Source organism: Nothobranchius furzeri, chromosome 1 (genome assembly GCF_043380555.1).
Source record: "Nothobranchius furzeri strain GRZ-AD chromosome 1, NfurGRZ-RIMD1, whole genome shotgun sequence".
Classification (NCBI taxonomy): domain Eukaryota; kingdom Metazoa; phylum Chordata; class Actinopteri; order Cyprinodontiformes; family Nothobranchiidae; genus Nothobranchius; species Nothobranchius furzeri.
Genome location: NC_091741.1, coordinates 99,018,789 through 99,044,383, shown reverse-complemented (window position 1 = coordinate 99,044,383; position 25,595 = coordinate 99,018,789). Strand labels below are relative to the sequence as shown.

At 40.5% G+C, this 25,595-nt stretch overlaps 1 protein-coding gene and 1 pseudogene across 1 annotated transcript; both read left to right on the top strand.

Annotated features, from left to right (window-relative positions):
• Positions 1-3,648: 3,648 nt before the first annotated feature.
• LOC129160711 (L-threonyl-[L-threonyl-carrier protein] 4-chlorinase-like) lies at positions 3,649-10,850 on the top strand (annotated as a pseudogene).
• Positions 10,851-20,197: 9,347 nt separating this feature from the next.
• LOC129156238 (cis-aconitate decarboxylase-like) lies at positions 20,198-23,355 on the top strand. Its single transcript, XM_070555906.1, has 7 exons — positions 20,198-20,271; positions 20,324-20,428; positions 20,763-20,817; positions 20,879-21,097; positions 21,189-21,281; positions 21,516-21,721; positions 22,210-23,355. Exons 1-7 carry the CDS (start codon positions 20,198-20,200, stop codon positions 23,135-23,137), a joined length of 1,680 nt encoding a protein of 559 aa, XP_070412007.1. The 3' UTR covers positions 23,138-23,355.
• Positions 23,356-25,595: the final 2,240 nt, after the last annotated feature.

Genomic DNA, 25,595 nt, shown 5'->3' with positions numbered 1-25,595 from the left:
TATAAAGTCCTGGTTTTCAGCTGAGCTGAGTTCACTGAACCAGACAGACCCTCTGTGTGCTGACACACTTTGAAGGGTTGACTTTGGTGTGTTTATATATTTATCGTGTGCTGCACCCTGGTTCAGGATGATTTTTCAGTGCTGCCAAGTGAAGAGATTAAATCAGTGAAGTGCACCACCAAGTGGTGGATCTGGGTTCTTTTCTCAAAAAGAAAAAGGAAATCCATGCAGCTGGTCTGTTTTAGAGACAGTTTTATGTTTTATTGTTTTAGTACAGAGAGAACTGTTTCTATGCTACCTGTGTCAGTCCTGATTCAAACATTTCAATAATAAATGTATAAATTAAAAATAAAATATAAGGAATCATAGGTCATTAGACAGCCATGTTCAATGTGTTTAACTACCAGTTCAAGCTCAGAAAAACAGAAAAGGATTTCTTCATGTGCAGTTTTTTCCCTCTAACTGTGGACAGAAAGGTTGAAGGAACCCCGACTGGAATTCAAAAGAGAAGAGAGTCTCCGTTAGGAATAAAAGAAATGAACAAAAGACAAACTTAAGGCACTCAGAAGGTGAAATGTGAGACGTCAAGAGACAATCTGATACTGCAGGACTGAGCAGCAGAGGTAGAGAGAGAGAAAGTATTATTTTCTTTTGAAGTATCTCAGCAACATTTGAGGAAACTTGAACGTGACAATTTGGCTACAGATATTTTATTAATTATCTTTAACTCATTTTTTGTATCTAACTCAGTTTTAAATTATTTAAACAACAACAACTAACACCTGACAACAAATGATTATTTTAGTGACATCATACGGTTACACGAGTGATGAGTTTAATCACCTTTTATGTTTTCTTTGCCTTGAAAGGATTTGTGTAAGTGTTTCCTGCTCAGCGGGGTTTTCTGAACCAAAACCACTGACACGGTCCAGTGAAACAATAACGTTGAGTCCTGGTGGTCAGACATGACCCGCTGGAGTTTTAGTCCAGGAATATCAGGATTCTTCCTGGTTCAAAGGGTCAAAGATTTGCTTGTTTTTTTGTAAAAACTAAACTAAATGTTGTAAATAGCAAAACAAGTGATTTCTGCATTTTCAGTCCCAATTAGATTTAGTCATTTTCTTAAATACATTCTTAGTATTTAACTTTATTATAAACAGCTCATCAGCATAAAAGAGGTGGAGCTGGAGTGGTGCTAGAGTAGGTGAGGGCCAGAGATGGGTAACTGTAGAGCAGGTGGTGAACCGTAGGGAACTTCTGAATGGAGTCTGGGTAGAAGAATGAGATGCAGCTTATGGTATAATGCTGGAGGGTGGACAGGAGACACACAGTAGCTGAGGATGATGATGGTAATGATGGAGGTTAACAGGAGCTCAGGAGGATCTCAGGAGATGAGGAGGCCAGTAATGAAGATTAGGAAGGTGGGTATGGCCTCCTCTCCTTTTATCCTCCTGGTTGTAGTTGGTAAAATGGAGTGCAGGTGTGTGGAAAACACACCTGCCACAGCAGCTCCTAGAGGGAGCTGTGATTAGCATCTCCCTAGTGCCCTCCTGTGGCTGCCTGAAGGTGAAAGCAGACACAATGGCTGCAACAGATGGGGGTTGAACCTGCAACCCTCTGGTTATGGGGCGGACACTCAACACCTCTGCCACTGTCGCTACAAATGTTCTTCAGATGTTTTAAATCAAATGAATCAAATTATACTAGTTAGTTAGTTAGTTAGTTAGTTAGTTAGTTAGTTAGCTAGTTAGTTAGTTAGTTAGTTAGTTAGTTAGTTAGTTAGTTAGTTAGTTAGCAGAGGTGGAAAGAGTACTAAAATGTTGTACTTAAGTACAAGTATAATTACTTTCATGAAATTTTACTCAATTACAAGTAAAACTACCTGCCTCAAAATGTACTCAAGTAAAAGTAAAAAGTAGCTTATTTCAAATGTAGTCAGAGTAAAAGTTACGTAGTTACTTTTTTGATTGTGCAAGAACGGGCTCTTCTGAATAGTTAAAAAAAGACAGTGGGGTATAAATGTCAAAGTGGCCGTTTTTTTAATTAAATGAACAAATATGCATCTTGAAGTACAAAGGCAGTTACACTGCAAACTAGTAACATAAATTAGGTAATAGTCACAAGCCCATGACTTTTCCCTGAATGACAGCAGATCCTGATAGGCCTACCCAGTCTCTCAGCCTCTCCAGTAGCAGGTGATGGTCAACAGTGTCAAAGGCTGCAGTCAGGTCCAACAGGACCAGAACAGAACAGTTCCCTGCATCACTGTGGGTCAGTAAAGGTCATTAGAGACCCTAAGAAGAGCTGTTTCAGTAGAGTGAGCTCTACGAAAACCTGACTGGAAGCAATCATAGATGTTATGTTCATCAAGAGCAGCTGTGAGTTGTTTAGCCACAACCTTTTCCAAGATCTTGGAGATGAACGGAAGTTTAGAGATGGGTCTGAAGCTGCTATGGAGAGAGGGGTCGAGACTCGGTTTTTTAAGAAGCGGGTGGATTACAGCGTTCTTAAAGTAAGCAGGGACCTGACTAGAGACCAGAGAAGCATTAATTATAGAGAGCACGCTGGGACCGATGGACTGAAAAGCACTTTTAAACAAAGATGAGGGTAAGATGTGATGACTGTTGCTTGACTTGCTCCGCCCCAGCCTCTGCCATCTGGTCAAGGTGTCTTCTCATATTGATCAAACCTGTTGAATGACAAATACATAACACATATTTAATATATCTGGCAATTAAGTTTTGATAGAAGATGCAACAAGAATTGTTTTTAGTAATACATGCCTTACAAATACTATAATTTGTGTCGACAGACTCGTATAATTGAACTTTAAATATGTTGACAGGATTGAAATGAATAAGAAACAGATTAAGGTATGATATTAAATTATAAAATGTTACCTGCTTCAATGATATCGTGCCTCTCAGTCCAGGTGGTCTTGAACTTTGGAAGAAGGATTGCAGCAGCAGTCAGCTCACGGTCTTCCATCATCTCACCAAAGTGCTTTTGGACACCATCCTGAATGGCTCTGAAGAGTGGCAGACACATCTTGGAGAAAGTCTCCAGTCTGCTGAGTTTTTCTTTTAGCTGGAAGATCACTTGAGGGGCGGGACTAGGAAGCTCAAAAATGACCAATCAGAAAAAAGAAGGAAATCCCGACTGTACCACACGACGCGGTAGATTTCTAGTTGTAGTAAAAAATATAGCATCTGGCAATGGTGCAAACATCTTTTAGTATCTCATAACTGAACAGGTTTAGGCAGAAGCAAAAGCTTATAGAATTGCCTAACCTACTTACAAATCAATTTTTCTGTTTCCCTCAATGTGCCAATAACCAAAAAGAAAAAAGAAAACACAATCCCATCCACCAACATCAAATTAATACTCTTCAAAAATATTTTTACTGATAAGTATTTTAAAAACTGAAAGGGAAGTTGCTCATTTCAATTGTAACTAACCCCAAAATGACATCTTCTTTTGCTTGTATTTTAATTTGGCACAACTTGCCTTTATTTATAATCCGTTTTATTAACTTCCGGTTCGAATGAAATGCTTTTATTTTGAAGGGTCTATTTCCTGTTCTAACAGTTAATGCAAGCTAGCGTAACAGCGATAAAACGGCCAAAGCGGCTTTGACGGAGATCTAACATGGATTTTGCTATTAGCAGCCCCCTTGATAGAGGCACAAGGTAAATTTAGTATCTTAATGTACTTATGTTTTAAATATTTTTTGTTATAAAATGGTTGGATCCAAATGCATTGATTTATCTTATAAAGCTAAGGAAATTGTAATTTATGGTGTATGTTGTAAACTGTTGTAAACTGTTAATAACAGTTGAATTGATGTAAGAGTATGGATCAATTTACATGTTTTCTTTTGTACACATCTCCAGCTCTTACAGTGAAATTGAGGGTCATCGTCATTAAATCCAAAACTTCATCAGTAAAGTGTCATCCTTCATTCGGGGGGGTATTCTACATCAATTATATTTTAGCGTCATTCCAAAATTGTACTCCCATTACAGAGATACATCTCCTTTTTATACCTTTTTTAGCTGTTTGTACAACAAACATACATACTAATTCTAATTCAATTCAAATTCAAAAATACTTTATTAATCCCAGAGGGAAATTAGAGTTTCAGTACAGACAATTCTGAAATCAGACATACATACATATGTCACGATCTGCTCCTACCTTCCTCTGACTCCTACTCTCTCCTGCCCCTTGTTAACCTGCCCATTTGTTCCTGATTGTTCCCCGTGTATTCAGTGGCGGCTGGTGAAAAATATTTTTGGTGGGGCTGTGCTATTTATTATTTCTAAACAAACGTGTGCTTTCTGAGCTTTGTGCACAACTTCACTATTTCCTGAATTAAGCACAGCTCTTGTATTTCCTGTATTACATTATTTGGACAAACTGATTAATCCAGGTGTGTCTGACTATTGGCACGCTGCCTTGCAGACCAAGGTTGAAAAATATTGCATTAAATTGCACATAAAATAACATGACCATAAATGGTAAATAGGCAATGCAAGAGGCAAGTAACAAAAACATTTTGTTTAATTTCAACATTTGAGTGAACACGAAAAATTATGAGCAGGTCACTGTTACAGTAATGGTAGTAAACACCACTTAGACAAAATGCCAGAAATTTACACTGTTAAATATTTCTGGAGTGTTGTGCCAAGGTCAACTTTATACAAAGATCAAGTGGATGCATTTGTGTGTGTGTGATACCTCATTTGTACAGAAATTTTGCCCTTCTGTCCTGAGTGGCAAAGCTCTCGATGAGCTTTTTATTGAAGTCAGGAATGTTTGTGACAAGCTTTTTTTCCATGGAGAGCATGGCAAGAGCATTCAGCCCATCCTGTGTCATGGTGTTCCTCAGGAAAGTCTTAATCCTCTTTAAAGTAGATAAATAAAAAAACAACAGATAAGTACATAGGAAACACTTTCATAGGAAATAATGTCATCAGTATCCTCTTACAAATGTCATATTTCCCAGTTTTTGGGACAATAAAACATTTCTGATTCTCAATCAGATGTTTTTACATTTGAATTAAAAACATCTAATTGAGAATCAGAAATGTTTAATTGTCCCAAAAGCTGGGAAATTTGTTTGCTGCAGCAGAAGTGTAACAAGTAAAATGGAATCAGATTGATGTATGTACAAATTTACATGAAATACACATTTACATGATTAAATATGTATAATAAGTATGTGTGTTGAAATTAGTTTTTACAGTTATTGCACATTAAACATGTTATTAAACAAATGTCCCGGTTTGTGGAACAACCAAGGATTTCTGATTCTGATTGTCTTGTTCACAGAAATGTAATGTACAGCTTACCTCTGCACCCAGCTGCTGTTGTTCCCTGCATGGCAACGTTAGCTCTGCTGCCTAGCATGGCTAGCTTCACCGTGTTGTTGTCCATGTGTGCCCGGGATGACTCGCGTTTCTTCACCTTCTCAGAAAAATGTTTCATGTCTGTAACTCCTGACTCATCCATGCCTTATCTGTCCCAGCCGTTTTGAATAACAAACACGGAAAACAAAATAACGCATTAGCGTGATTGCATCCAGCTAGCCAAGCCTTCCTGGTGTACCAATTTCGGGAGAAGCCTAGTCTGTACAGTTTACCTCTCTCCTTCTCCTGCTGGATTATCTTTACGTCGGGCTGATCTGGTCCAAGCTCTTTGACATTAAGTTTTTCCACCATAGTTCTCCTATCGAACGGATACTGGAGAAGGGACTGAACTGAATTCAGTGGCTGCTGAGATCCGGTATCCATGTTGGTTGTAGTCACCGGCGGCGTCCATGTTACATCTGCGTCACGACCAAAAACGACTCTGCCGAGTTCTACCGAACACCAACGAAACCTTTGGCGGTAGCTCCATCGCCCATCATGCTTCTGAAACGTTCTGAAACAACGTCGACGCTGATTGGATACATTCCCATTCCTACCCATTGATATTCTTGTCAGCAATTGGACAGCTGGTCTCGTCCTGTTTGGGCGATTGAAAAACAGCACACAGCCTCCACTGCTCGGCAGAGACCGGCAGAGATCGGCAGAGACCGGCAGAGACCAATATATATATATATATATATATATATATATATATATATATATATATATATATATATATATATATATATATATATATATATATATATATATACAGTGTTGGGAGTAACGCCATTTAAGTATAACGGCGTTTCTAACGGCGTTCTTTTATAGGTAACGGAATAATCTAATTAATTACTTTTCCCGCCGTTGCAACGCCGTTACCGTTACTGGGGACGGAAGGTTGTGCGTTACTATGTGCTTGTCGAACGTTGAGCAGCAGTGTGAGGCTTTCTGACCGCCACAGGGAGAGAGAGGTGTCGGTAACGCACTTACAAACACGATGATGCTTGACCGGGTGGGCGGAGACCCTCACGGTCTCAGTCGCTGCATTCTGTAGACACAACGGGAATAACTCCGTTTAAAATAACCGCGTTCTGTAACGAGCAAACTAATTAATTACGTCTTCTTTTATCAAAACGTCGTTTCTGTTACTGATAAGAAAATGCGTGCGTTAAGCAGCGCGGTGTGTTGAAGCTGTCATCAGCTGATCAGGAGCTAAAGAGGTAGATGTATTCATCCAAGTGCGTCACGGCCCGTGAAGAACGAGGAAGACATGATGAATATCTACGGCTGCAGACCCCCCAAACCCCCCCAACCCCCCCAGATTTGTCGCTGCAGCAGCGAATCTGCGGGGGTCTGCAGCCGTGCCCTTCTTAGCATGACAGCGGGACGTCCCGAAGGTCTGCTCACCTGTTCACCGCTCAGACGTCCTGACCTTCCTAGATCATCCAGCTGTAACCTGTTTCTGATCATGTCTTTAGTCCCGCTGTAACACTGATGCATCAGTCTCAGATGTCATGGAGCTCAGGTGTTATTAGAACTACCTGTGTGTGTTTACCACCCAGCTTCAGCTCTTCTGTGGTCGGGTCTGACCCAAGTTAGTAAATGTAAGTCCTCCATCAGGCTTGTGCCTCTTCTAGTGTCATTTTAAAGGATATTTATTTATTTAACCGTTACTAGATTACCAGCAACAGAAATGCTAGTAAAAACACACAATTATGTGAAGCTGGAAAAATTAAAATACTGTGCAAAATTACATTTATTTCTGTAATTTAACTAGACTGAGATTTAAAGGCTCGGGAACCTTTACAGGTGTTTCTATTTGCAATTTTAAATTTTAGCTGATTGGGGTTTTGTTAAATATCACACAGTGACCTTTTAATAGTCTAGATAAGTGTAATGTTCCTATTAGTAGTTCCTCCTGTTAAGTTCTTATTTGTTTAAATTATTCAGGTTTATATAAAACAGTTGGACATACATTGTATTATGTTCCAGTCATTAGTCATTTATATTTTACTATTGTAGTAATTCTTGCATTCTTTAATGAAAAAAGTAACTAAGTAGTTACTTTTGTTGGTAATTAGTTACTTTTATGATCTTGTAACTCAGTTAGTAACTGAGTTACTTTTTTGACAAAGTAATCAGTAACTATAACTAATTACTTTTTAAAGTAACGTTCCCAACACTGTATATATATATATATATATATATATGATTTATTTTTGTTACAAAACACACAATTAACTTAGAATATGTAATTATTGTTAATTTTATTTATTATTTTTTTAAATAAAAATTAAAAACACGAAAAAACTGGGAGGGCGGCGCCCTATCGCCCTCTACTGGCCAGCCGCCACTGCGTGTATTTATACCTCCCGTCTTCAAGTGTCCCTCGTCGGATCATTGCTCTGTCTTGTTGTTCCTGCTGCATCCTCTGCCATTAAATCCATTTTTTACGTTATCTGAGCCCGCATTCCTGCCTCCTGGTCAGCTCCACCACACATGGTCCGCCGCCACCCACACCACAGTGTGACAACATGCACACGTATGACAAGAATTGGTGACTGTGGTCATTCACAACCCGAGTCACGCTACCGTTATAGATCAAGAGGGTTTAAATGAGGATAGAGTCAAGGGGAGAGGGAAAAAAGGCACTTCAGAGTTACCCTCAACAGAGAGGGTAGCTTTGCTATGCAAAAAATAATTAAATAAATAAATAAAAACCTCTTAAATCATATTTAGTTTCACTCTTTTCAAAAAACATTAGTATATTTTCTGGCAGAAACATTAATTTTGCTCTAAACATAAATTGCATTATTTTATAATAATTTAGATCTTCTATTTTCATAATCTGTGATTTTAAAAACAACGGATCAGTATGAGCATAATAATTGCTCTTGTTTATAACTCAAATAGTTTTCTTTTGTATAGTTTTTATTTCATTTATATGTGTTTTAAAAGTTGAACCCCATATTTCTATACAATATGACATGTAAGGTTGTATTAGTGAGCAGTATATTAAACGTAAGGCCTTATAGTTTAGCCTGTCTTTCACTTTATATAACAGACCCAAAGATTTTGCAGTTTTTCCTTTTATATAATTTAAATGATGTCAGGATAAATTAGAGTCAATCACAATGCCTAGAAATTGTATTTCAGACACTTTTGAATTTTAGTATTTGAAATTGTTCATTTAAAGTCCCCATTTTTTAACCTTCTTATTACCAAATATCATTATTCATTTATTTTATATTCAGTGATAATTTATTTACATCAAACCAAGATTTGAGGACACCCAAGCTCTGGACAGGAAAGGAAGAAAGTCATTTCCCAGTTACTTTAGTCTTTCTCACATTTGTTTTGTTTTGTTTTCACTTCTCCATAAAAAAGACTTTATTTTCTCCTGAGCAACATCTGATAATAATCTCATCTGATTATTGTTCTGCCCTGTGTGCTGTCATCATTCAGACAAGTTTCTGATGATGTCATCCTGAGTTCTTCTGACCAAAGCAAACGTACAAGCCCCTTGCTTCCTTGTACAGAAAAAGGGCGGGAAGTCAACACTCGGAAAGAACACAGCTGATTAAAACAAAAGATTTCTCGTTACCTGAGAGAACAAAAATGTTTGAATAGGCTCCACACACCAGAATGTTGTAACAATAGATACATCACTGCACGGATTCTCCTCTTCGATTCTGTCTTACTGGAAATATGTGACATGACTCCAGCTGGCATAAGAGCGGGCGTTTCCAGAGGATGCCGGCGAGTATAAAATCTGAGCCTCGTGTGTTTGAGTCCAGACTCAGAACACGAGAAAAGACTGAGCAGACAGGTACGGACAGAACCAGCTGTTTTCTGCTGTCACTGTAGCCTAGAAGAAAAGTTTAGATTTGCACCTGAAAATACTCATTTCTATAGTTTTATCATGTTTTCTTTTTAAAAGGAACAACAGTTTTTATTTTGTGCATGTGTTATAATTAAATGACAGGAAAGATTTAAAACAATTTAGTGACTTTTCCGTTATAATTAAATTCAGGGAGGTAGTGAGTGTTTTATTGGTCTTTTCTCAAAAACCAGTTGGGAAAAATGGGCATGGCAGGATTTATTGTTACATTTATGAGATAAAGACTGAATGAATGTTTCCAAAACTAATCTTTTCTTTGTCTGATTAGTTATCCAAACCTTTCAGAGGCTTCAGCAGTGAGACGATCTAACAAAGATGGCTGAACTCCAGCAGAGCTACAACCAGCAGGGTTTCCTGTCTCCTCTGTCCGTGCTGAATGAGATGGAGCTGAGGGAAGCCAGAGACGCCTTTGCTAAGCTGGAGGATGAATTTGGTGAGGAGGATGTACAAATCAGACATGCTGCAAATATTCAGGATTTATTTAGTACATTTTGTTCTGTCTGATCCATTTGTCCCAAACTGATTTTCTAACAAAACTGTCTATGCAGGTAAAGAGTACACTCAGTACAGCCTCCACAACGTTCACCTCCAGTATCCCTGGGTGATGAGCCTGACCAAACATCCCGTATCCTGCAAGTGATCCAAGCTGTCCTGGGCCCAGACGTCCTCCTGCTGGACTCTCGTTTCATCTGTAAATACCCGATTCTCAAATCAGCCAACATCCTGGAGAATGAAGGAAGTCCGACCAAGTCTGATGGGGAGAACGGTCTTCCTTACGTCGCCTGGCTTCAGGATATGAGGTCCCGGTGACTCCAGTGAAAAAATAAATGTAAAAAGTGTCTTCAGTGATTCTCAGTGTAAGCTTTTGGTTTTACAGGTATTGGGGAATTGCTGGTGGTCCGGTCCTCTCTGTGTGGCTCGCTCTTGATGACTCACAGAAGGAAAACGGAGCCCTTCAGGTTGTTCCAAGTACTTCGTCTGAAGCTATAGCTTAACCCACAGTCCTAGTTAGCGCTTTGTCTCATGATCAGCTTTTTCACTGTAGGAAACCACTGCTCTGGCATGCTACCCCATCGCCAAGCCACCCGCTCTGGAAACATGCTGTCGGTCAACCAGGAGATCCCAGAGGAGCTGGTTCAGGTGGAGGAGACTGTGTTCTGTCCTCTGAAAGCTGGACAGATGTCTGTGAGTTGTTTTTGCTGTAATCTAAAATAGTTCTAAAGACAATTGCAACTTGATTCGTAATGACTTTTTTTCCCACAGATTCATGATGGATTTCTTGTCCATGCAAGTGATCCCAACACGTCCCGGAGGAGGCGCTGTGGCTTTGTGATCCGTTATGTTCCCACCTGTGCAAACCCCATTCAGGTGAGACTAATCTCTTCAGGGTATTTTAGAACGTCTGACCTTCTTTATATGATCATGTTTCTGATTGGTTCTGCTGCTAGGATCCTGATCGACCCAGGAAGTTTCATGCAACAATGTTGGCTTGTGGAGAAGACCAGTTCAATCATTTCTCCAACAAAAGCTCATGAAGGATCAACCATGTGGCTGGCAGCAGTCGTTCATCAAAGTCTATTCTGTGTTTATCACCATCTCATTGATTTAAGTTACTAACTATGATGATGAACTGAATTGTCTCTGAAACATATAAACAACCCTGCTGTTTTATATGGTTGAAAAAGTAGCTTTGTTACAAACATAAAAGCACTTTCTTACATTTATAGTGGATCTTGTTTCATAACGTAAATAAGCCGTGAACATGCTTAGATGTGGAAAGTAAAATGTAACGTTTTCCAGGGGATTAGGAGGCATTACATTCATGTGTTCAAGTAAATTATAATTTCTTTGTTAACCTCTGTATTTATTCATGACTGCTGGTGTTTTACCATGAGCACACAGAGCCTAGTGAAACACATATACTTTATATTAGATGATCTCAGTGACATTTAAAAGCTGTTTAATGTACTTAAAATAGTATTTGTTTATGTATCTGTCTTTAATTCAATAAATGTACATGTATGTATAAAAAAGTACTCATTATGTCATAAAAAGCCAACAACTGAAACTAAATAAAATTTAAAAAGTCTTCATTTGAAATGGACTGAACTTACCTGTTATTTGAAGGTGTATCTAAACTTTACAGAAAGTTAAATACATTTTACAAAATACATTATATTAATATATTTTATTTATTGTATAATTTTTTTATGATTACTTTTGTAAATGTGATCTAATTTTAACTGAAAATAAAAGCTGTTTTAAATGTGGTGGCGTACACTTCCAGGCTGTTTAACTATGAAACTTACAAATGACTCACTGACCAGTTTAATGTGAAAAATGTTCAGAGCTATTTTCTGTCCTTACTTTGCCCAGTTCAGAGTCACGGAGCTCATACCAGTATTAACCAGGAGAGAGACTAATAACACCTGAACAACAGGATAACAGAGCTGACACAGAGACATGATCATAGATTAAATTAGACTCCTAATTACTCTAAAATACATGTTTTGGGATTGCAGGGAGGGAACTGGAAAAAACCATAGATGCAAAAATATGTTTACTGGAAAGTTCCCAGCAGAGATTTGAGCAGCTTCTTGTATCACACTGCCCCATCATAACCATTGTTCTGTTACAGTAATGGATTTTAATGTTGTTGCCTGTCAGTGTGTGTGTGTGTGTGTGTGTGTGTGTGTGTGTGTGTGTGTGTGTGTGTGTGTGTGTGTGTGTGTGTGTGTGTGTGTGTGTGTGTGTGTGTGTGTGTGTGTGTGTGTGTGTGTGTCGAGTCTGACGCTGTGTTGGAAAGTTGTTTGGTTGTGCCATACAGGTGTAAAGGCACAGAAGCAGGTAAAGAGGAAGGGAAAGTACAGATACAGGTTAAAAAAGAAGAAAGAACTAAAAAGAGGAGGTGATGGGGTGTATGGTGGTGATGAACAGGTGATCTTATCATCTAGAAAACGGATTTAGCAGCTGTTTAATCCTGACGTGATCAAACCCAGTGAATCCTGATAAGAATAATAAATGTCTGACCTGATGTTGGGCTAATACAGCCAGTCTGTCACTCCTCGCTCCTTGTAAAGCTTATTGTCCACATAAAGCTTATCCACCGAGATGACAGCCCTCTTCCCATCCTGGATAAACTTTTTACGCAGCGGAAAGAGGACTCTGCGCCGATCCAGAATTTCCTTCGGGACCTGATCATTCACGGTGAAATCTTTCCCTTTGAGCTCTCTTCCGTGACTTTTAACAAGCTCCTTCTGCTTAAAATGTTCAACTTTAGCCACGATGGGACGAGGTCTTCTGCTGTCCACTCGTCTAGCTCCAAGGCGATGTACCCGGTGAAATGTGATCTTTTGTACCGTTTCTTCGGGTATCTTCATTTCGGTCTGGAGAAAGTTCTTGATTGTATGCTCGCAGTTCTCCGCCCCTCCCGTCTGCTCCGGCAGACCTGTGAACACCAGATTATCCCTCATGCTACGGGCCTGAAGGTCCAAAACCGTCTCCTTCAGAGTTTTGTTGTCCTGGGTGATCCGCGTCATTCCCTCTTCCAGGGAAGAAACGGACTCCCGCAGAGACGCGTTCTCAGCAGCGAGCCGCTCAACCTGTTCCTGACTGAACTCCAGAGATGTTCGGAGGTTCTGAAACTCCTGGTGAAGAACCTCGAGCAGATGAAGTCGCCCCTCAAATCCCAGAAGCCGTTTATCTATAGAATCTAATAATTCTAATACGTCCTTCCGGGGATATGAGGCCTCAGACGAGTCCTGAGGAGGGCTCCTCTTGGTCCCAGCAGGTGTTTCAGCCTCAGCTGCTGATTTCTTCGGACCCATGACGAATAACTCAAAAACTTTGTCAATATAATTTAGTAAACTTTCTGAATTTTCTTCACTTACCTCCAGATTGAGTGAGTTATACTTACCAGATTATTTTTTGCGTTGTCAGTAAATAAATTAGGCGAAAATGTGTCTTAATTGTTTGTGGATGTTTGTTAACGAGCTGCTGAATTGGCCGGTTCGAGAGTCAGCTAGAAACTGAATTAATTGGGAAGTAATTCTTGTTTTAATAAACCACAATGTTATGAGTTTTGGTCAAGTTTGGCAAATCAGAATTTTGCTAATGTAAATATTACATAAACATATTGTTTTTGATTTTTCAAACATTTACTGTGATTACAACAGAAAATGTGTTTTTCAGATTACAGTACTTTTCTGTTTTGTATTTACACCATTTTTTATGTAAATTTCATGGTCATTTTTTACTGTGCAGTGATGTATGATGTGCCACCACTAACACAAATATGATAAAGTTTTAATGACTCCCTGAGATTTCTGGCTGGCCCTGTTCTCAAACACAGCTCTTTTACTGCTACTTCAGAAATCCTACGGTTTTCAGTAAACACTTTCCCACAAGTACCGGTGTCATTCGGAAACAAGCTGCAGAAAAATAAAACTGGTTCCCTTTCAGTAGATCTATGGAACTGACAAAGACTTTCCTCCTCTTGGAAGCCATTAGCTAACACACGTGTGAAACACTTTTCTCATTCTGTTTGGTCTTTGACTGAAACTTTGAGAGGATCTATAATTACAGGAGCATTTCCATTTACAAGATTTGTTTTACGTCAGCCTCCAACAGGAAGTTGCTAACAAAGATCCCTCAGCCTGGAAACGCTTTTCCTTGTTAAGTTACCAGTTGCAATAACAGATTAAATATTAAGTAGTTAAAAGTGTTTTAGGTGAAACTGTCCTGCAGTCTTTCTACTGAATGAGTAAAGAAGAAGAAAAGATCTTTTCTATAGCGCCTCTCAAGATAAAAATCACGAGGCGCTTCGAAAAACAAAAAAATGTAAAATATAAAAAGAATTTAGAAAATTATTAAAGGTATATTTAAAATGAGCAAATAATAGACAATTTTGATTAAAAAGTGTAAAGACAGAGAGCGAGAGTTAAAAAACAAAAAGGGAAATCAGTGGATACTGATGAAGGTGGAATAGGTAGAAAGAGCAGAACAAGGAGAGAGTGGTGAAGGTCACACCAAAACCAGCCTGAACAGGTGAGTTTTCAGTTGCTTTTTCAAGGAGACCACTGAGTCCACTGATCTCAAGCTCAAGGGGAGAGAGTTCCAGAGTCTGGGGACCACAGCAGCAAATTATCTGTCACCTTTGGTCTTTAGCTTGTTGCACTGCACAACCAGTAGGCTTTGATCACTGGACCTCAGGGACCTGCTGGGGGTGTAGGGACTGAGAAGATCACCAATGTAAGATGGTGCGTGTCCATGTAAGGACCTATAGACCAGAACCAGGATCTTGAAATGAACCCTGAAGTTGAATGGTAGCTGGTGATGCTGGAGTAGAAGCGGGGTGATGTGGGTGTGCTTGGAGGACATGGTCAGAAGCCGAGCACAGGCATTCTGAACCACCTGTAGACGGTTCAGGGAGGTTCTGCTCAGACACGTGAAAAGAGAGTTGCCGTAGTCTAAGCGTGAGGAGATGAAGGTGTGGATAACAGTCTCAAGTTCAGAGCGGGACAGAATGGGACTCAGCTTAGCAATGTTCCTGAGGTGGAAGAAGGAAGAGCGAACAAGAGAACTGACATGAGATACATAGTTAAAATAACCCTTTTGTCTTTTCCGTGTGACAGCGAAGGTTTTCTTTAAACAATGAGACTCCAGCAACCGGTAATGTTCAGTATTTGTTCAAAACTCTGCAACATGTGGAAATGTTCCCTTCAACTTTAAAATTATAAGAAGCTTCCAGGGACTTTTATTTATAATTTTTGAATACATCTAGAAATGGCTAATTAATAGAAAAACACAATCAGTTCACACATTGCCTATTCAGATTACTAATACATTCTTACATAACAGTTTTGCTGCATAGGCAAGTTTTTTAAATGAAGTCTAACCCAATCAGTGTCTTATTAAAAAATGTTTATCATCTTTCAATATGGAGTCTCGTTTCACCAATTCCTCCCAGTGGTTGGAAAGTCCTACGGATGACTGTGTTTTTCACATCTGCTGTGAAGTGACTCAGAAGAACAAGGGACAATTCTGTCATAGAAAAACTTTGTCAGGTCGAGCACCCCCTCAGAAAGCCGATTCAACTCATTCAACAATACAAGAGATGTCTGAGATATGGTTGAGACGACCCAGCAACACGAGGCCAGAAGAACAAACAACCTGAAACTAGAAATTCCACATTTTCCCCGCAAAAAAGCTTCACAGACCATTATGTCTCTTTTCAAACGGCTGTTCCTTATCTAGACTATGGTACCTGAGGAAAGTACAGGCATCAGTTACAAGTGAGTAATTTCCTGTATCGGCTGATAATGTTTACTAGAAATATATTTAATTGTTTGTACATAATATTGTAAATGTGAACGTTAAAGTGGATGAATGGATGGATGGACGTCTGTTAGGGACAATAATAGTCATGGCATCGAAGAGAGAAAGAAGTCTTCTAAGAAACAAGAGAGATTAAACAGCCTATTCCAACTGAGTCACCTGAGAAGCGAGCTTTGGTAATCAGGCGAACTCTAGTCGAGTAGATGGTGGTAGATGGTGGTGGTGGGGGGGTAGGTCGGGTTTTCACAGCATCTGTCTGCATTCCTTCGTGGGGGGTTTGTTGTTGGCACCACAAGGCTGCCATGGCGTCAGATTCGGATAACAAGACTTTGTTTGGGTCAGGCTGAGATAATTTTCCCCTCTGCCTTCAGTCTGTAACTGATCATTCAAGTCCTCCAGTGAAGCCAATTTAGGTTTTAAACATCTCCACACCGTCCAGTGACCCTCTCCGAGATGACATCCATTTTGCGCACTAACTTTGGTATCGCAGCTAGAACATTGTCCAGCTTGCGATTCACATGAAGTAGCATCCCAGTCTGTGAGGTCTCCACAAGGACGGTGCTCTCCGTGGGTGCGGGTCGCCCTCCAATCGCTCCTGTCTTCCCAAATTTCCAGAGAACCAGACATCCTTCCACTCCAATCAGAAGTAATCCAGTGATCATCAGGCCAAACATCCACACGTCTACGACGTCCTCAATGGACGGCTGGGAGAGGCATACGATCTTCCACTATTTCCAGGAATCCATCACATTTCCTGCCGGGTGTGTCCTTTGCGGGCAAGTGGGAGCCCCCTGCTCCGTTCTCATTATTGAAAAAATCTTATCAATTGCGTTGAGTGACCAATTTATCAAATTCATTCCTAAAAAATAGGGTTTTTAAGAAGAAGTGCAGAGAAGCGCTCTGTGGGTAGACAGGACAAAGAGCCTTGGGAAAAAAGATAAGGGAGCAAAAAGAGAAGCGTCTGTTCTCTGTGACTGCCGGAAAAGAAGTGAATATATATATTCAAAGAAAGAAAAGAAAATTATATATACATATATATATATATATATATATATATATATATATAGAGAGAGAGAGAGAGAGAGAGAGAGAGAGAGAGAGAGAGAGAGAGAGAGAGAGAGAGAATGCCGCGTAGCATTCCTGGACTCGTCTATCTTGACTCACGACAGGGAAGGCTGTTGTTGGTTTAGGGTCCAGGAAACAGCAGACAATGTGTCCAACAGTCTAAGCTAACCGTTAGCATTAGCTACTTCAGGCCAATCCTCAACTCTGATGTGGCTCATTTCTACTTCCTGAAACTGTTCCTGAGCTCTGTTTCCCCAGAGTACGACTTACAAGGCCTTCATTACTACTAGAGACCACTGCAAATGTATTGATTAAACAAGGGATCCCCATATTTAAAGAGCTCATAATAAAATTAGATGGTTGAATTGTTTCAGAGTTCTTGAGCTGCTAATGACCTCTGACAAATAACTAGATGCTTTCAAGTGCTTAATTAGTAACTGATCAAAAATATATCTATTTCTGTCAAGCTTTTAAACACCGTTGTTGTTATTGTTTTATCTGAAGATCTGAATAAAGATGTATTGAGGGAGAGAATGCATTCATCTAGAAAACATTTAGTAATTATTTAAAGATGCAAGCCTTAATAAACTTTAGTTGTTTTATTGCACAAACAAATTAATGCACGAGAGAGCTTCAATGCAGAAACCACACAAAGACATTCTTTCTGTTTTACAATGAGTTCAAACATTATAAATTAAAAAGCATAACTATTTATTTACAGATTCAAATTGTTTGTGTTGATATATTTTGAAAATAAATATAACAATAAATATATAAATAATGCAAAACATTGTGGACTTCATGCAGTTTAAGATGACTTTTGAGTTAGCCATCTATCTATGCATCCACTAAGACACAAAAGTTACATCCATATAAACACACATCTTTAGTTTTCTTTTTTCCTCTTTTGCTGTTTGTCAGTATGAAAAGCAAAGCACAGCTTGGGTTAGACAAGTTAACTTGAACGTGATCAGCCAGGTAGACAGTCTTCGCTAAGAGACACTCAAATCATGGAGTTCTTCAGTCTGTCAAAGATCTGTTGGACTTTGATAGCAGGGACACAGCCTTCTCTCACAATGGTGATGACTCCTGAACGAAGGTTAGAAGAGCTTCAGTTAGAAACTTGACCTTAAACAGCCCCAGTAGGAAGAAATCATGGCCCCTTACCTTCATCAATCCTCAGGCAGTTGACCACAGTTGAAGCAACTACTTCATTCGAGTCACCATCACAAAGTACTCCTTGGATCTTGTGTCCCAGTCGACTGCAGCAAAAGAAGCAGTTTGAAACAGTAATTAGTGTATGGTGCTAAAAGTTTTAGAGATGTGTTGTTTGTTAGTTTGCATTAAACTTCTTTGAGGAGACTCTTACTTAATGACCATGCTGTGGTGGGTGCTGTCTGATTCTCCACTGGGATTGGCTGATGTTATGGCCAGGGGTCCAGTGATGTCACATAGGTGGCAGGTCACAGTGTGGTCTGGGACACGGATCATGATGCTGTCTCTGGTACCAACACGGTCATAAGCAGGTCCAACTCCTACAGAAATGAGGTTAAAGTTCACGTAAAAACTGAAAACTGATACAGAAATCTGCCACTCAACATTCAAACACTCTACACTGCTGACCTAGTCTGTAAAGCCAGTCTCCTTTGCTGACAATGCAGCTGATGCCTCCAGGATACACATTCCTCATGAACTCCCACAGCAGAGGGCTGAAAGGAGGCCTGGCTGCAACCAGCTGTTCCACACTGGAGATGCAAATGCATATAGGCTTCTCTGCAGGTCTGTCCTGCAAAAGGTCCAATTCAACAAGATGGTGACTTCATGAAAATGTATATTTCTGTTAAACAAGCCTCCTCTATCTTCTTACTTTAATGTTGTAGATTTTTTCTATCGCCTGAGGATTCTTGCAGGAAGCAGCCAGAGCGTACACAGTATCTGTGGGAATACCACACACACCCCCGTCCTCGAGAAGTCGAGCTATCTTCAACAGACCGCTGGTGAGACGCGAGCTAGCCACCGGACAGGACGGCTCGTCACAAGCTTCCTGTTTCACTTGTTCCTAAAACAAAACACACACACATTTTTATTAATTATTCACGCTGATTCTTAAAGGTAGGTCAATCTAAACTTCAGTCATTACCTTTATAATGGGAGGACCCATTGGGATCACTCTTTGTGAGAAGATGCAGTTCATCAGTGAAGCCAAGGTGCCATAAAAGCAAATGATGGATACCAATGCAAGCATGGCAACTGCAATACATCGTTTCTGGATGTTAGACTTTATTTGTTCTGATGAGAGTCAGTATCGTAAATACATAAAGTTTATAACAGGCGGTTTTAACTCACTTTCAAGTTGGTATGGAAGTCTGTGCAGGGTGGAGAGAAGGAAGCAGACAAGAACAACCTCCATGATTGTTGTTAGAAACAACAGAACCACGTTCCTATAAGCAGCTAATAGAAGAAACAAAAGTACAAAATTATGAATCAATAAAAACTGTGAATTCCAGCGCTGAAAGCAGATACTAGACCTTACAAATCAGCATGAGGAAGGCATTAATGACCAGTAAAGCAACGCCTCCAGCTGTGAATCCATAGGCTGCCTGGAGTGTTAACATTCCTAATACTCCTGGTTCTCCGTAGAAACTGGCAGGAAACCCGTCTGCTGCCATGGTGTTTCTGTAGACAATCCAAACATATGATAAAAGTCTACAATGGTAATCGTCAACAGCATTAATATATGAATTTTAAAAGGAACCAATGAAAGATTGAGCATAATATAATATAATATAATATAATATAATATAATATAATATAATATAATATAATATAATATAATATAATATAATATAACATAAAACGGTCCTTGCCTGTCATAAGTAGGCTGAGCCACTCTTGTCATGTAACTAATTTAAAAGTCATTTATTACGACGCTCCTCTAACAGGCTCTCTGAAGAGGAAGAATTTATTCTAAATGAAAACAATTTTATCAATAGAATAATACCCCTAACATTACTGTTATTTTCATGTTGTTGAAAAACTACAGGATATTGCAATAATAGTTTTAATATTTATAAATAAACTCTTGTCAGGGAGCATCCTTTATGCAGATTTAGGTCTGATTCAATCTACAAAGCAGAGTATATAATAATCTAGCCATAGGTTTAAGGATTTTTGATGGGTGACATGCAGAAACAAAATATTTACTCCTGTCAGCAATAAAAGAAAGAACAAAGTTTTACTTGTTGAAGTTGTTCAGACTGATGGAAAGCTGAGTTGTGCTGAAGGAGGGACGAAGGTTTGCCTTAAATATGATCTGTTTGTGTAAAGGAGGAGTTACTGAGAATTCCCCACTCTGTCACACAGCAGCATACTTACAGGTGACATCACTGCCTTTCACTTTACACAAAAGTGGCTTTTCCTCCTTCTTTCTGCTTCCTCCCCCTCAAGGCTATTGATGATGGTGAACGTTACACCACAGATAATGACCCGGGTGGAAAAGCCTCATTCTGATGTGATGCAGGATTGCAAAAGGAACCTGCCCTTCCTGCTCCTTTGGTGTTTCCGGTCATTGTAAGTCCTGGACTATATAAGGCAGGTGGATTTTCAGCCACAAAAGCATCAGCATCCTTCACTGCTCAGCTGCTGCATCCAAGAGAAACAAGAAACAAGATCATTGTGACAGAAACTTGAAGTCATGTTCTCCACGCTACAGGTAAGATTACCGACATATTTATGCTTTTAGTCAGTTTTCAGACTCTAAAAGTGATGGTTTTAAGTCCTTTTCAAATAAAGAAGTCATAAAAATATCTAAAAGTAGAGGTTTGTAGTGCGGCCAAGGCAGGGAACTATAAAATAACTCCTGCTAATTGTTGAGGAGAACACTCATGCTGGGAAACACCTGTTACACCTCTACACTGGCTCTTTCAAACACAAACATTAGATTAAAGACGTGAACAAGTAAATGCAGGAACTCATCAGCCTGTAGTCATCCTGAGATGTGAAAAATAACTGAAATGCTTTGTTCTGATTTATGTTTTGTCCCTAAGAAAACCATCAGACCAGTGCGGGCTGCCAGAAGACTGCATAACACTGCAGTGGAGGGTAAACAGATATGCTGACTTTGATTAAAAATAATAATAATAACCTTAATTAATAACCTTTATTAAACAACTTTTATCTTTTCATTCCTGCAGTCCAGAAGCACCCAGCCCCAGAAGATACGGTCACAGCCAGTTTTGGGAAGTTCATCAGTGAAATAAAGCCTCAGCATTTGTCTCCAGTTGTGCTCCATCGCAGCAAAAGGATGGTGCTGGACAGCATCGGGGTCGGACTGATAGGGAGCAGGACAGATGTGTTTGAGCTGGCTCTTCAGTTCTGCCAGGTGAGGCAAAGTGAAAGTCTGAGTCAGGTCCAACCCAAATGTGTCCAGAACAGATGAGTGAATGTAGGGTTGTTTCTGTGTTTGTTCTTAGCACATGTATGCTCCGGATCACATCAGCTCTGTGTACGGACGCAGAGGGATCAGACTCTCCCCAACACTGGCAGCTTTCGTTAATGGAGTAGCGGTGAGAAACATACGTGGAAAACAACCATATATAAATAAACACATAAACATCAGTGGAAACATTTTGTATAAACAGCTTTTCTCAGCTGTTGGTGCAGCGTGGCTCCCAAAGACCACAGGGTTAGGATATAGACATAGCTGGGTTCTGATCTAGTTATGACCCTCACAGAAAAAGTTATTATTCTGACTCCTTTCAGCTTCAGTATGATGAGACACAAACTCTGGTTGCTTCCAGACTCATTCCATGGACTTTGACGACACGTGGCATCCAGCCACTCATCCCTCAGGAGCTGTTCTCCCAGCTTTGTTTGCTCTCAGTGACATGATGCCGGCTAACAGCAAACCAAGCGGTCTGGACTTCTTACTGGCCTTCAATGTCGGCATTGAGATCCAGGGCCGTCTGATGAGGTTCTCTAATGAAGCACGCAGCATTCCCAAGAGGTCAGTGCCTCACAGCACAAGTCAAGCTTGACCCAGAAAGTCTGGTTTTAGCACGATCTTCATGAACACGTTCGTTTAAAGACGTCCTTGTTTGACTGTGCTGATCTCAGCACTGAGGTGTAAGAGGCCGTTTTAGTGATGTCAGTGTAATGATGCTTACTGTAGGAACAGCAGGGGCTCTTGGTGTAACGTTAACAGAATTAGCACAAACCAAACCCTTCATCTGGTGGGTGTTTTAGAAACTCAGGTGACCTGAAACGAGTCAAATCAATTCATCTTGTTCTAAAGATTCAACCAATAGAAACGTTCTTATGTGGTGATGCAGATCAGTGATTGTTTCAGTTACAACAGAATAAATGTCCTAACTGAACTGTGTGTGTGTGTGTGTGTGTGTGTGTGTGTGTGTGTGTGTGTGTGTGTGTGTGTGTGTGTGTGTGTGTGTGTGTGTGTGTGTGTGTGTGTGTGTGTGTGTGTGTGTGTGTGAACAGGTTCCATCCTCCCACTGTGGTGGGTCCTATGGGAAGTGCAGCAGCCTGTTCTCGTCTCCTGTCTCTGGATCCGTCTCAGTGCAGTCATGCCTTGGCTATAGCAGCTTCTCTAGCTGGAGCTCCAATGGCTAATGCTGCCACTCAGTCCAAGCCCCTTCACATCGGCAACGCCTCTCGTTTGGGGCTTGAAGCTGCTCTGCTGGCCTCCAGAGGCCTAGAGGCCAGTCCTCTGGTCTTGGATGCTGTTGCAGGAGTGGCGGGCTTCAGCGCCTTTTATGAAGATTATGTTCCTCAGCCTTTAGAGTCACCTGATGATGGTGGACATGTGTTCCTGTTAGAGGAGCAGGACATGGCTTTTAAGCGTTTTCCTGCCCATCTGGGGATGCACTGGGTAACTGATGCTGCAGCTGCGGTCCATGAGCTCCTTGTGGGACATGGTCTAGGACAGGTGTCCCCACATCAGGTCCAGGACATCCTGCTCAGAGTCCCCCAGTCTAAATACATCAACAGGCCTTTTCCCGAGTCAGAGCACGAGGCACGCCACTCCTTCCAGTTTAACGCCTGCAGCGCTCTGCTGGACGGTGAGGTGACCGTGCAGTCCTTCAGCCCGCCCGCCATGAGCCGCCCAGAGCTGCACTTCCTGCTGAGCCGTGTTCGCATGGAGCATCCTGAGGACAACCCCGCCAATTTCAACCGCATGTACGGAGAAGTCCAGGTGACTCTAGTTGGAGGAGACATCCTGAAGGGCCGCTGTGACACCTTCTACGGCCACTGGCGCAACCCGCTGACAAACGAGAGCCTGAGGAAGAAGTTCAGAAGCAACGCAGAGGTGGTGCTGCCATCAGAGAAGGTGGAGCGGCTGGTGGAGGTGGTGGAGGAGCTGGACAGGCTGGATGATTGTGGAGCTCTTCTCTCACAGCTGCAGTGATCAATAACACTGAACAATAACCCAACAATCCTTCAGCATAGAAATAAGAATAATATTATTTTTCTATTAATGTTCTGAAATGATCTGCTTAGTGTAGACTGGAAATAAACACATTGTCATGATTTTCCTCTGGAGTTTTCCTCAAGCTGATGTTTCCTCTATTCTTCAAGATTGTCTTTTGGTATTGAATTCTGTTTTTATCGTAACAAAATTCAGATAAAAACATGACTCGTGTGTGTGTGAGTCATATTTCTTGTTTAATGCCTGTTTTTATATTAATATTGTTAATCTATGAAAATGTGTTTCCTGCAACCTTTTCTCAAAATGTGTACATAATAAAGTGTTTTAAACATGTAAAACACATGGTCATAAAGTCACCTGTGTGTGTGTGTGTGTGTGTGTGTGTGCGTGTGTGTGTGTGTGTGTGTGTGTGTGTGTGTGTGTGTGTGTGTGTGTGTGTGTGTGTGTGTGTGTGTGTGTGGTCTCTTCGACAAGGACATGTCATTCAAATCTCACGTTAAATTGGTTTGTAGGATTTCCTTTTTCCACCTTCGGAATATTGTTAAGATTAGAAGTATCCTTTCCAGGAGTGATGCTGAAAAACTAGTTCATGCATTTATTACATCAAGACTGGATTACTGTAATTCATTACTCTCAGGAAGTCCACAGAATGTAGTCAAAAGTATTCTGCTTGTCCAAAATGCTGCAGCAGGAGTTCTGATGAGAATTAAAAAGAGAGATCATATCTCTCCTGTCTTAGCTTCCCTACATTGGCTGCCTGTTTAATTCAGAATAGATTTTAAGATCCTCCTTCTCACATATAAAGCTCTTAATAATCAAGCTCCGTCATACATCAGTGACCTGATTGTTCCATACGTTCCTAACCGAGCACTTCTCCCTCAGACTGCAGGTTTACTGGTGGTTCCCAGAATATCTAAAAATAGGATGGGAGGCAGATCTTTTAGCCATCAGGCTCCTCTCCTGTCGTTAACCAGCTCCCAGCTTTAGTCCTTGAGACAGACTTCTTGTCTACTTTTAAGACTAGACTTAAAACATTTTTATTTTGATAGGGCCTAGTTAATATCAATGGAAACTTCAGGGTTAATGTTAAAAACCCTGATGTTGTTAGACATTGTGGTAGAGGGGTAACATAAAAACTGGTGCGGACAAAGGGGGAGTGTAAATAAAATGTATTTTTATTAACACAGGGCTAACACAATTACTCAGTCCTTGACTGGAAAAATGTCAAAACGCAATTACACTGGGATATAACTAACGAAGGCGATGGAGAAAACTCAAAACAACTGAGACAAACGGTCTCAGGGAAGAAAACACGAGAATATCGGTACTAAAGAAAAAACATGCCGGAGCTAACTAACTAAAACAAATCTCGATGGCTATAACTATGATAAATATTATTACTACTAGCAAAACTTAAAGAGAGCTCTAAGGCTGAAAAGAACTGAAATTCAAGCACTAGAGCAGACGAAACATGGATCACTAAACGAAAATAGCTAATAATTATTCGAGGATTAAATGAAAAGAACTATCTATTCTAATTATCACAATCATAAAAGTTCTTTATCCAATTCGAAACCGTAAGTCCACAAAGATCCACACCGAGGAGAGAAAGACAGGGTGTTAAGCTGTGAGTCTCTCCACGAGAACTGAAAGCTGCAGTCCTTTAAACCATCGGTCTTCATTAGTTGATTGTATGCAGCTGGGACAGCGAAGGCGGGCAGAGGTGGAGGCCAGCCTGACGAGGACCTGTCCAAGGTCCTGAATGGCATGGAGGGAGCAGGACTGGGCCATTCAAGGTGCAGGAGCCCAGGATTCATAACAGTTAAACATGGCCTAAAAAAGATGTGAAGTCCTTTGCATTTGCAAAATACTGTGTTGAAGGAATAACCAAAGGGAAACAGCCAAAAATGTGATAACAATTTATATTGTGTCTCCATGTTTCTGCCCTTCCCCTGAACTTCAACTGTGAGTCTGGGCTGATTCTGTCCACCATCTCTCAGGCTTTTGTGGTGATCCATCAGATCAGAACAGCTCCACAGAATGACGTATTAAATAGAGTGACCATACGTCCTCTTTTCCCCGGACATGTTCACTCTCTGTCCGGGACGTCCGGTAGGGTTTCCTACATGGAATAAAGTGTCCTGTTTTTCATCCAGGAGCAGGGATCGACTTATGGGGTCTATATCTTTCAGGGAAAGATCCAGTTTCTACCATTATTACAATATTTATGGACTCTCAGCGTAGCGGGATTCTGTTGAGCGGAGAGGACGCAGAGTGCTGATCGTTGGTGCGCGCGCTGCGTCCGGCCCACGATACATTCACAAAGTGGCGCAACAAAACATTATTATTAACACATGATCATTCGCATCTGTTTAAACCCTCTGGTATTCTGTCTTTTAATCGTTCCTGACGCACTCCACTCATCGTGTGCTGCGGT

What these genes read in the sequence shown, in the direction of transcription:
- LOC129156238 (XM_070555906.1), top strand. Translation starts at nt 20,198, where the DNA reads ATGACCCGGGTGGAAAAGCCTCATTCTGATGTGATGCAGGATTGCAAA. An exon ending in TGGCTCTTCAGTTCTGCCAG is followed by an intron (nt 21,098 to 21,188) that starts GTGAGGCAAAGT and finishes GTTTGTTCTTAG; the next exon opens with CACATGTATGCTCCGGATCA. An exon ending in CTTTCGTTAATGGAGTAGCG is followed by an intron (nt 21,282 to 21,515) that starts GTGAGAAACATA and finishes GGTTGCTTCCAG; the next exon opens with ACTCATTCCATGGACTTTGA.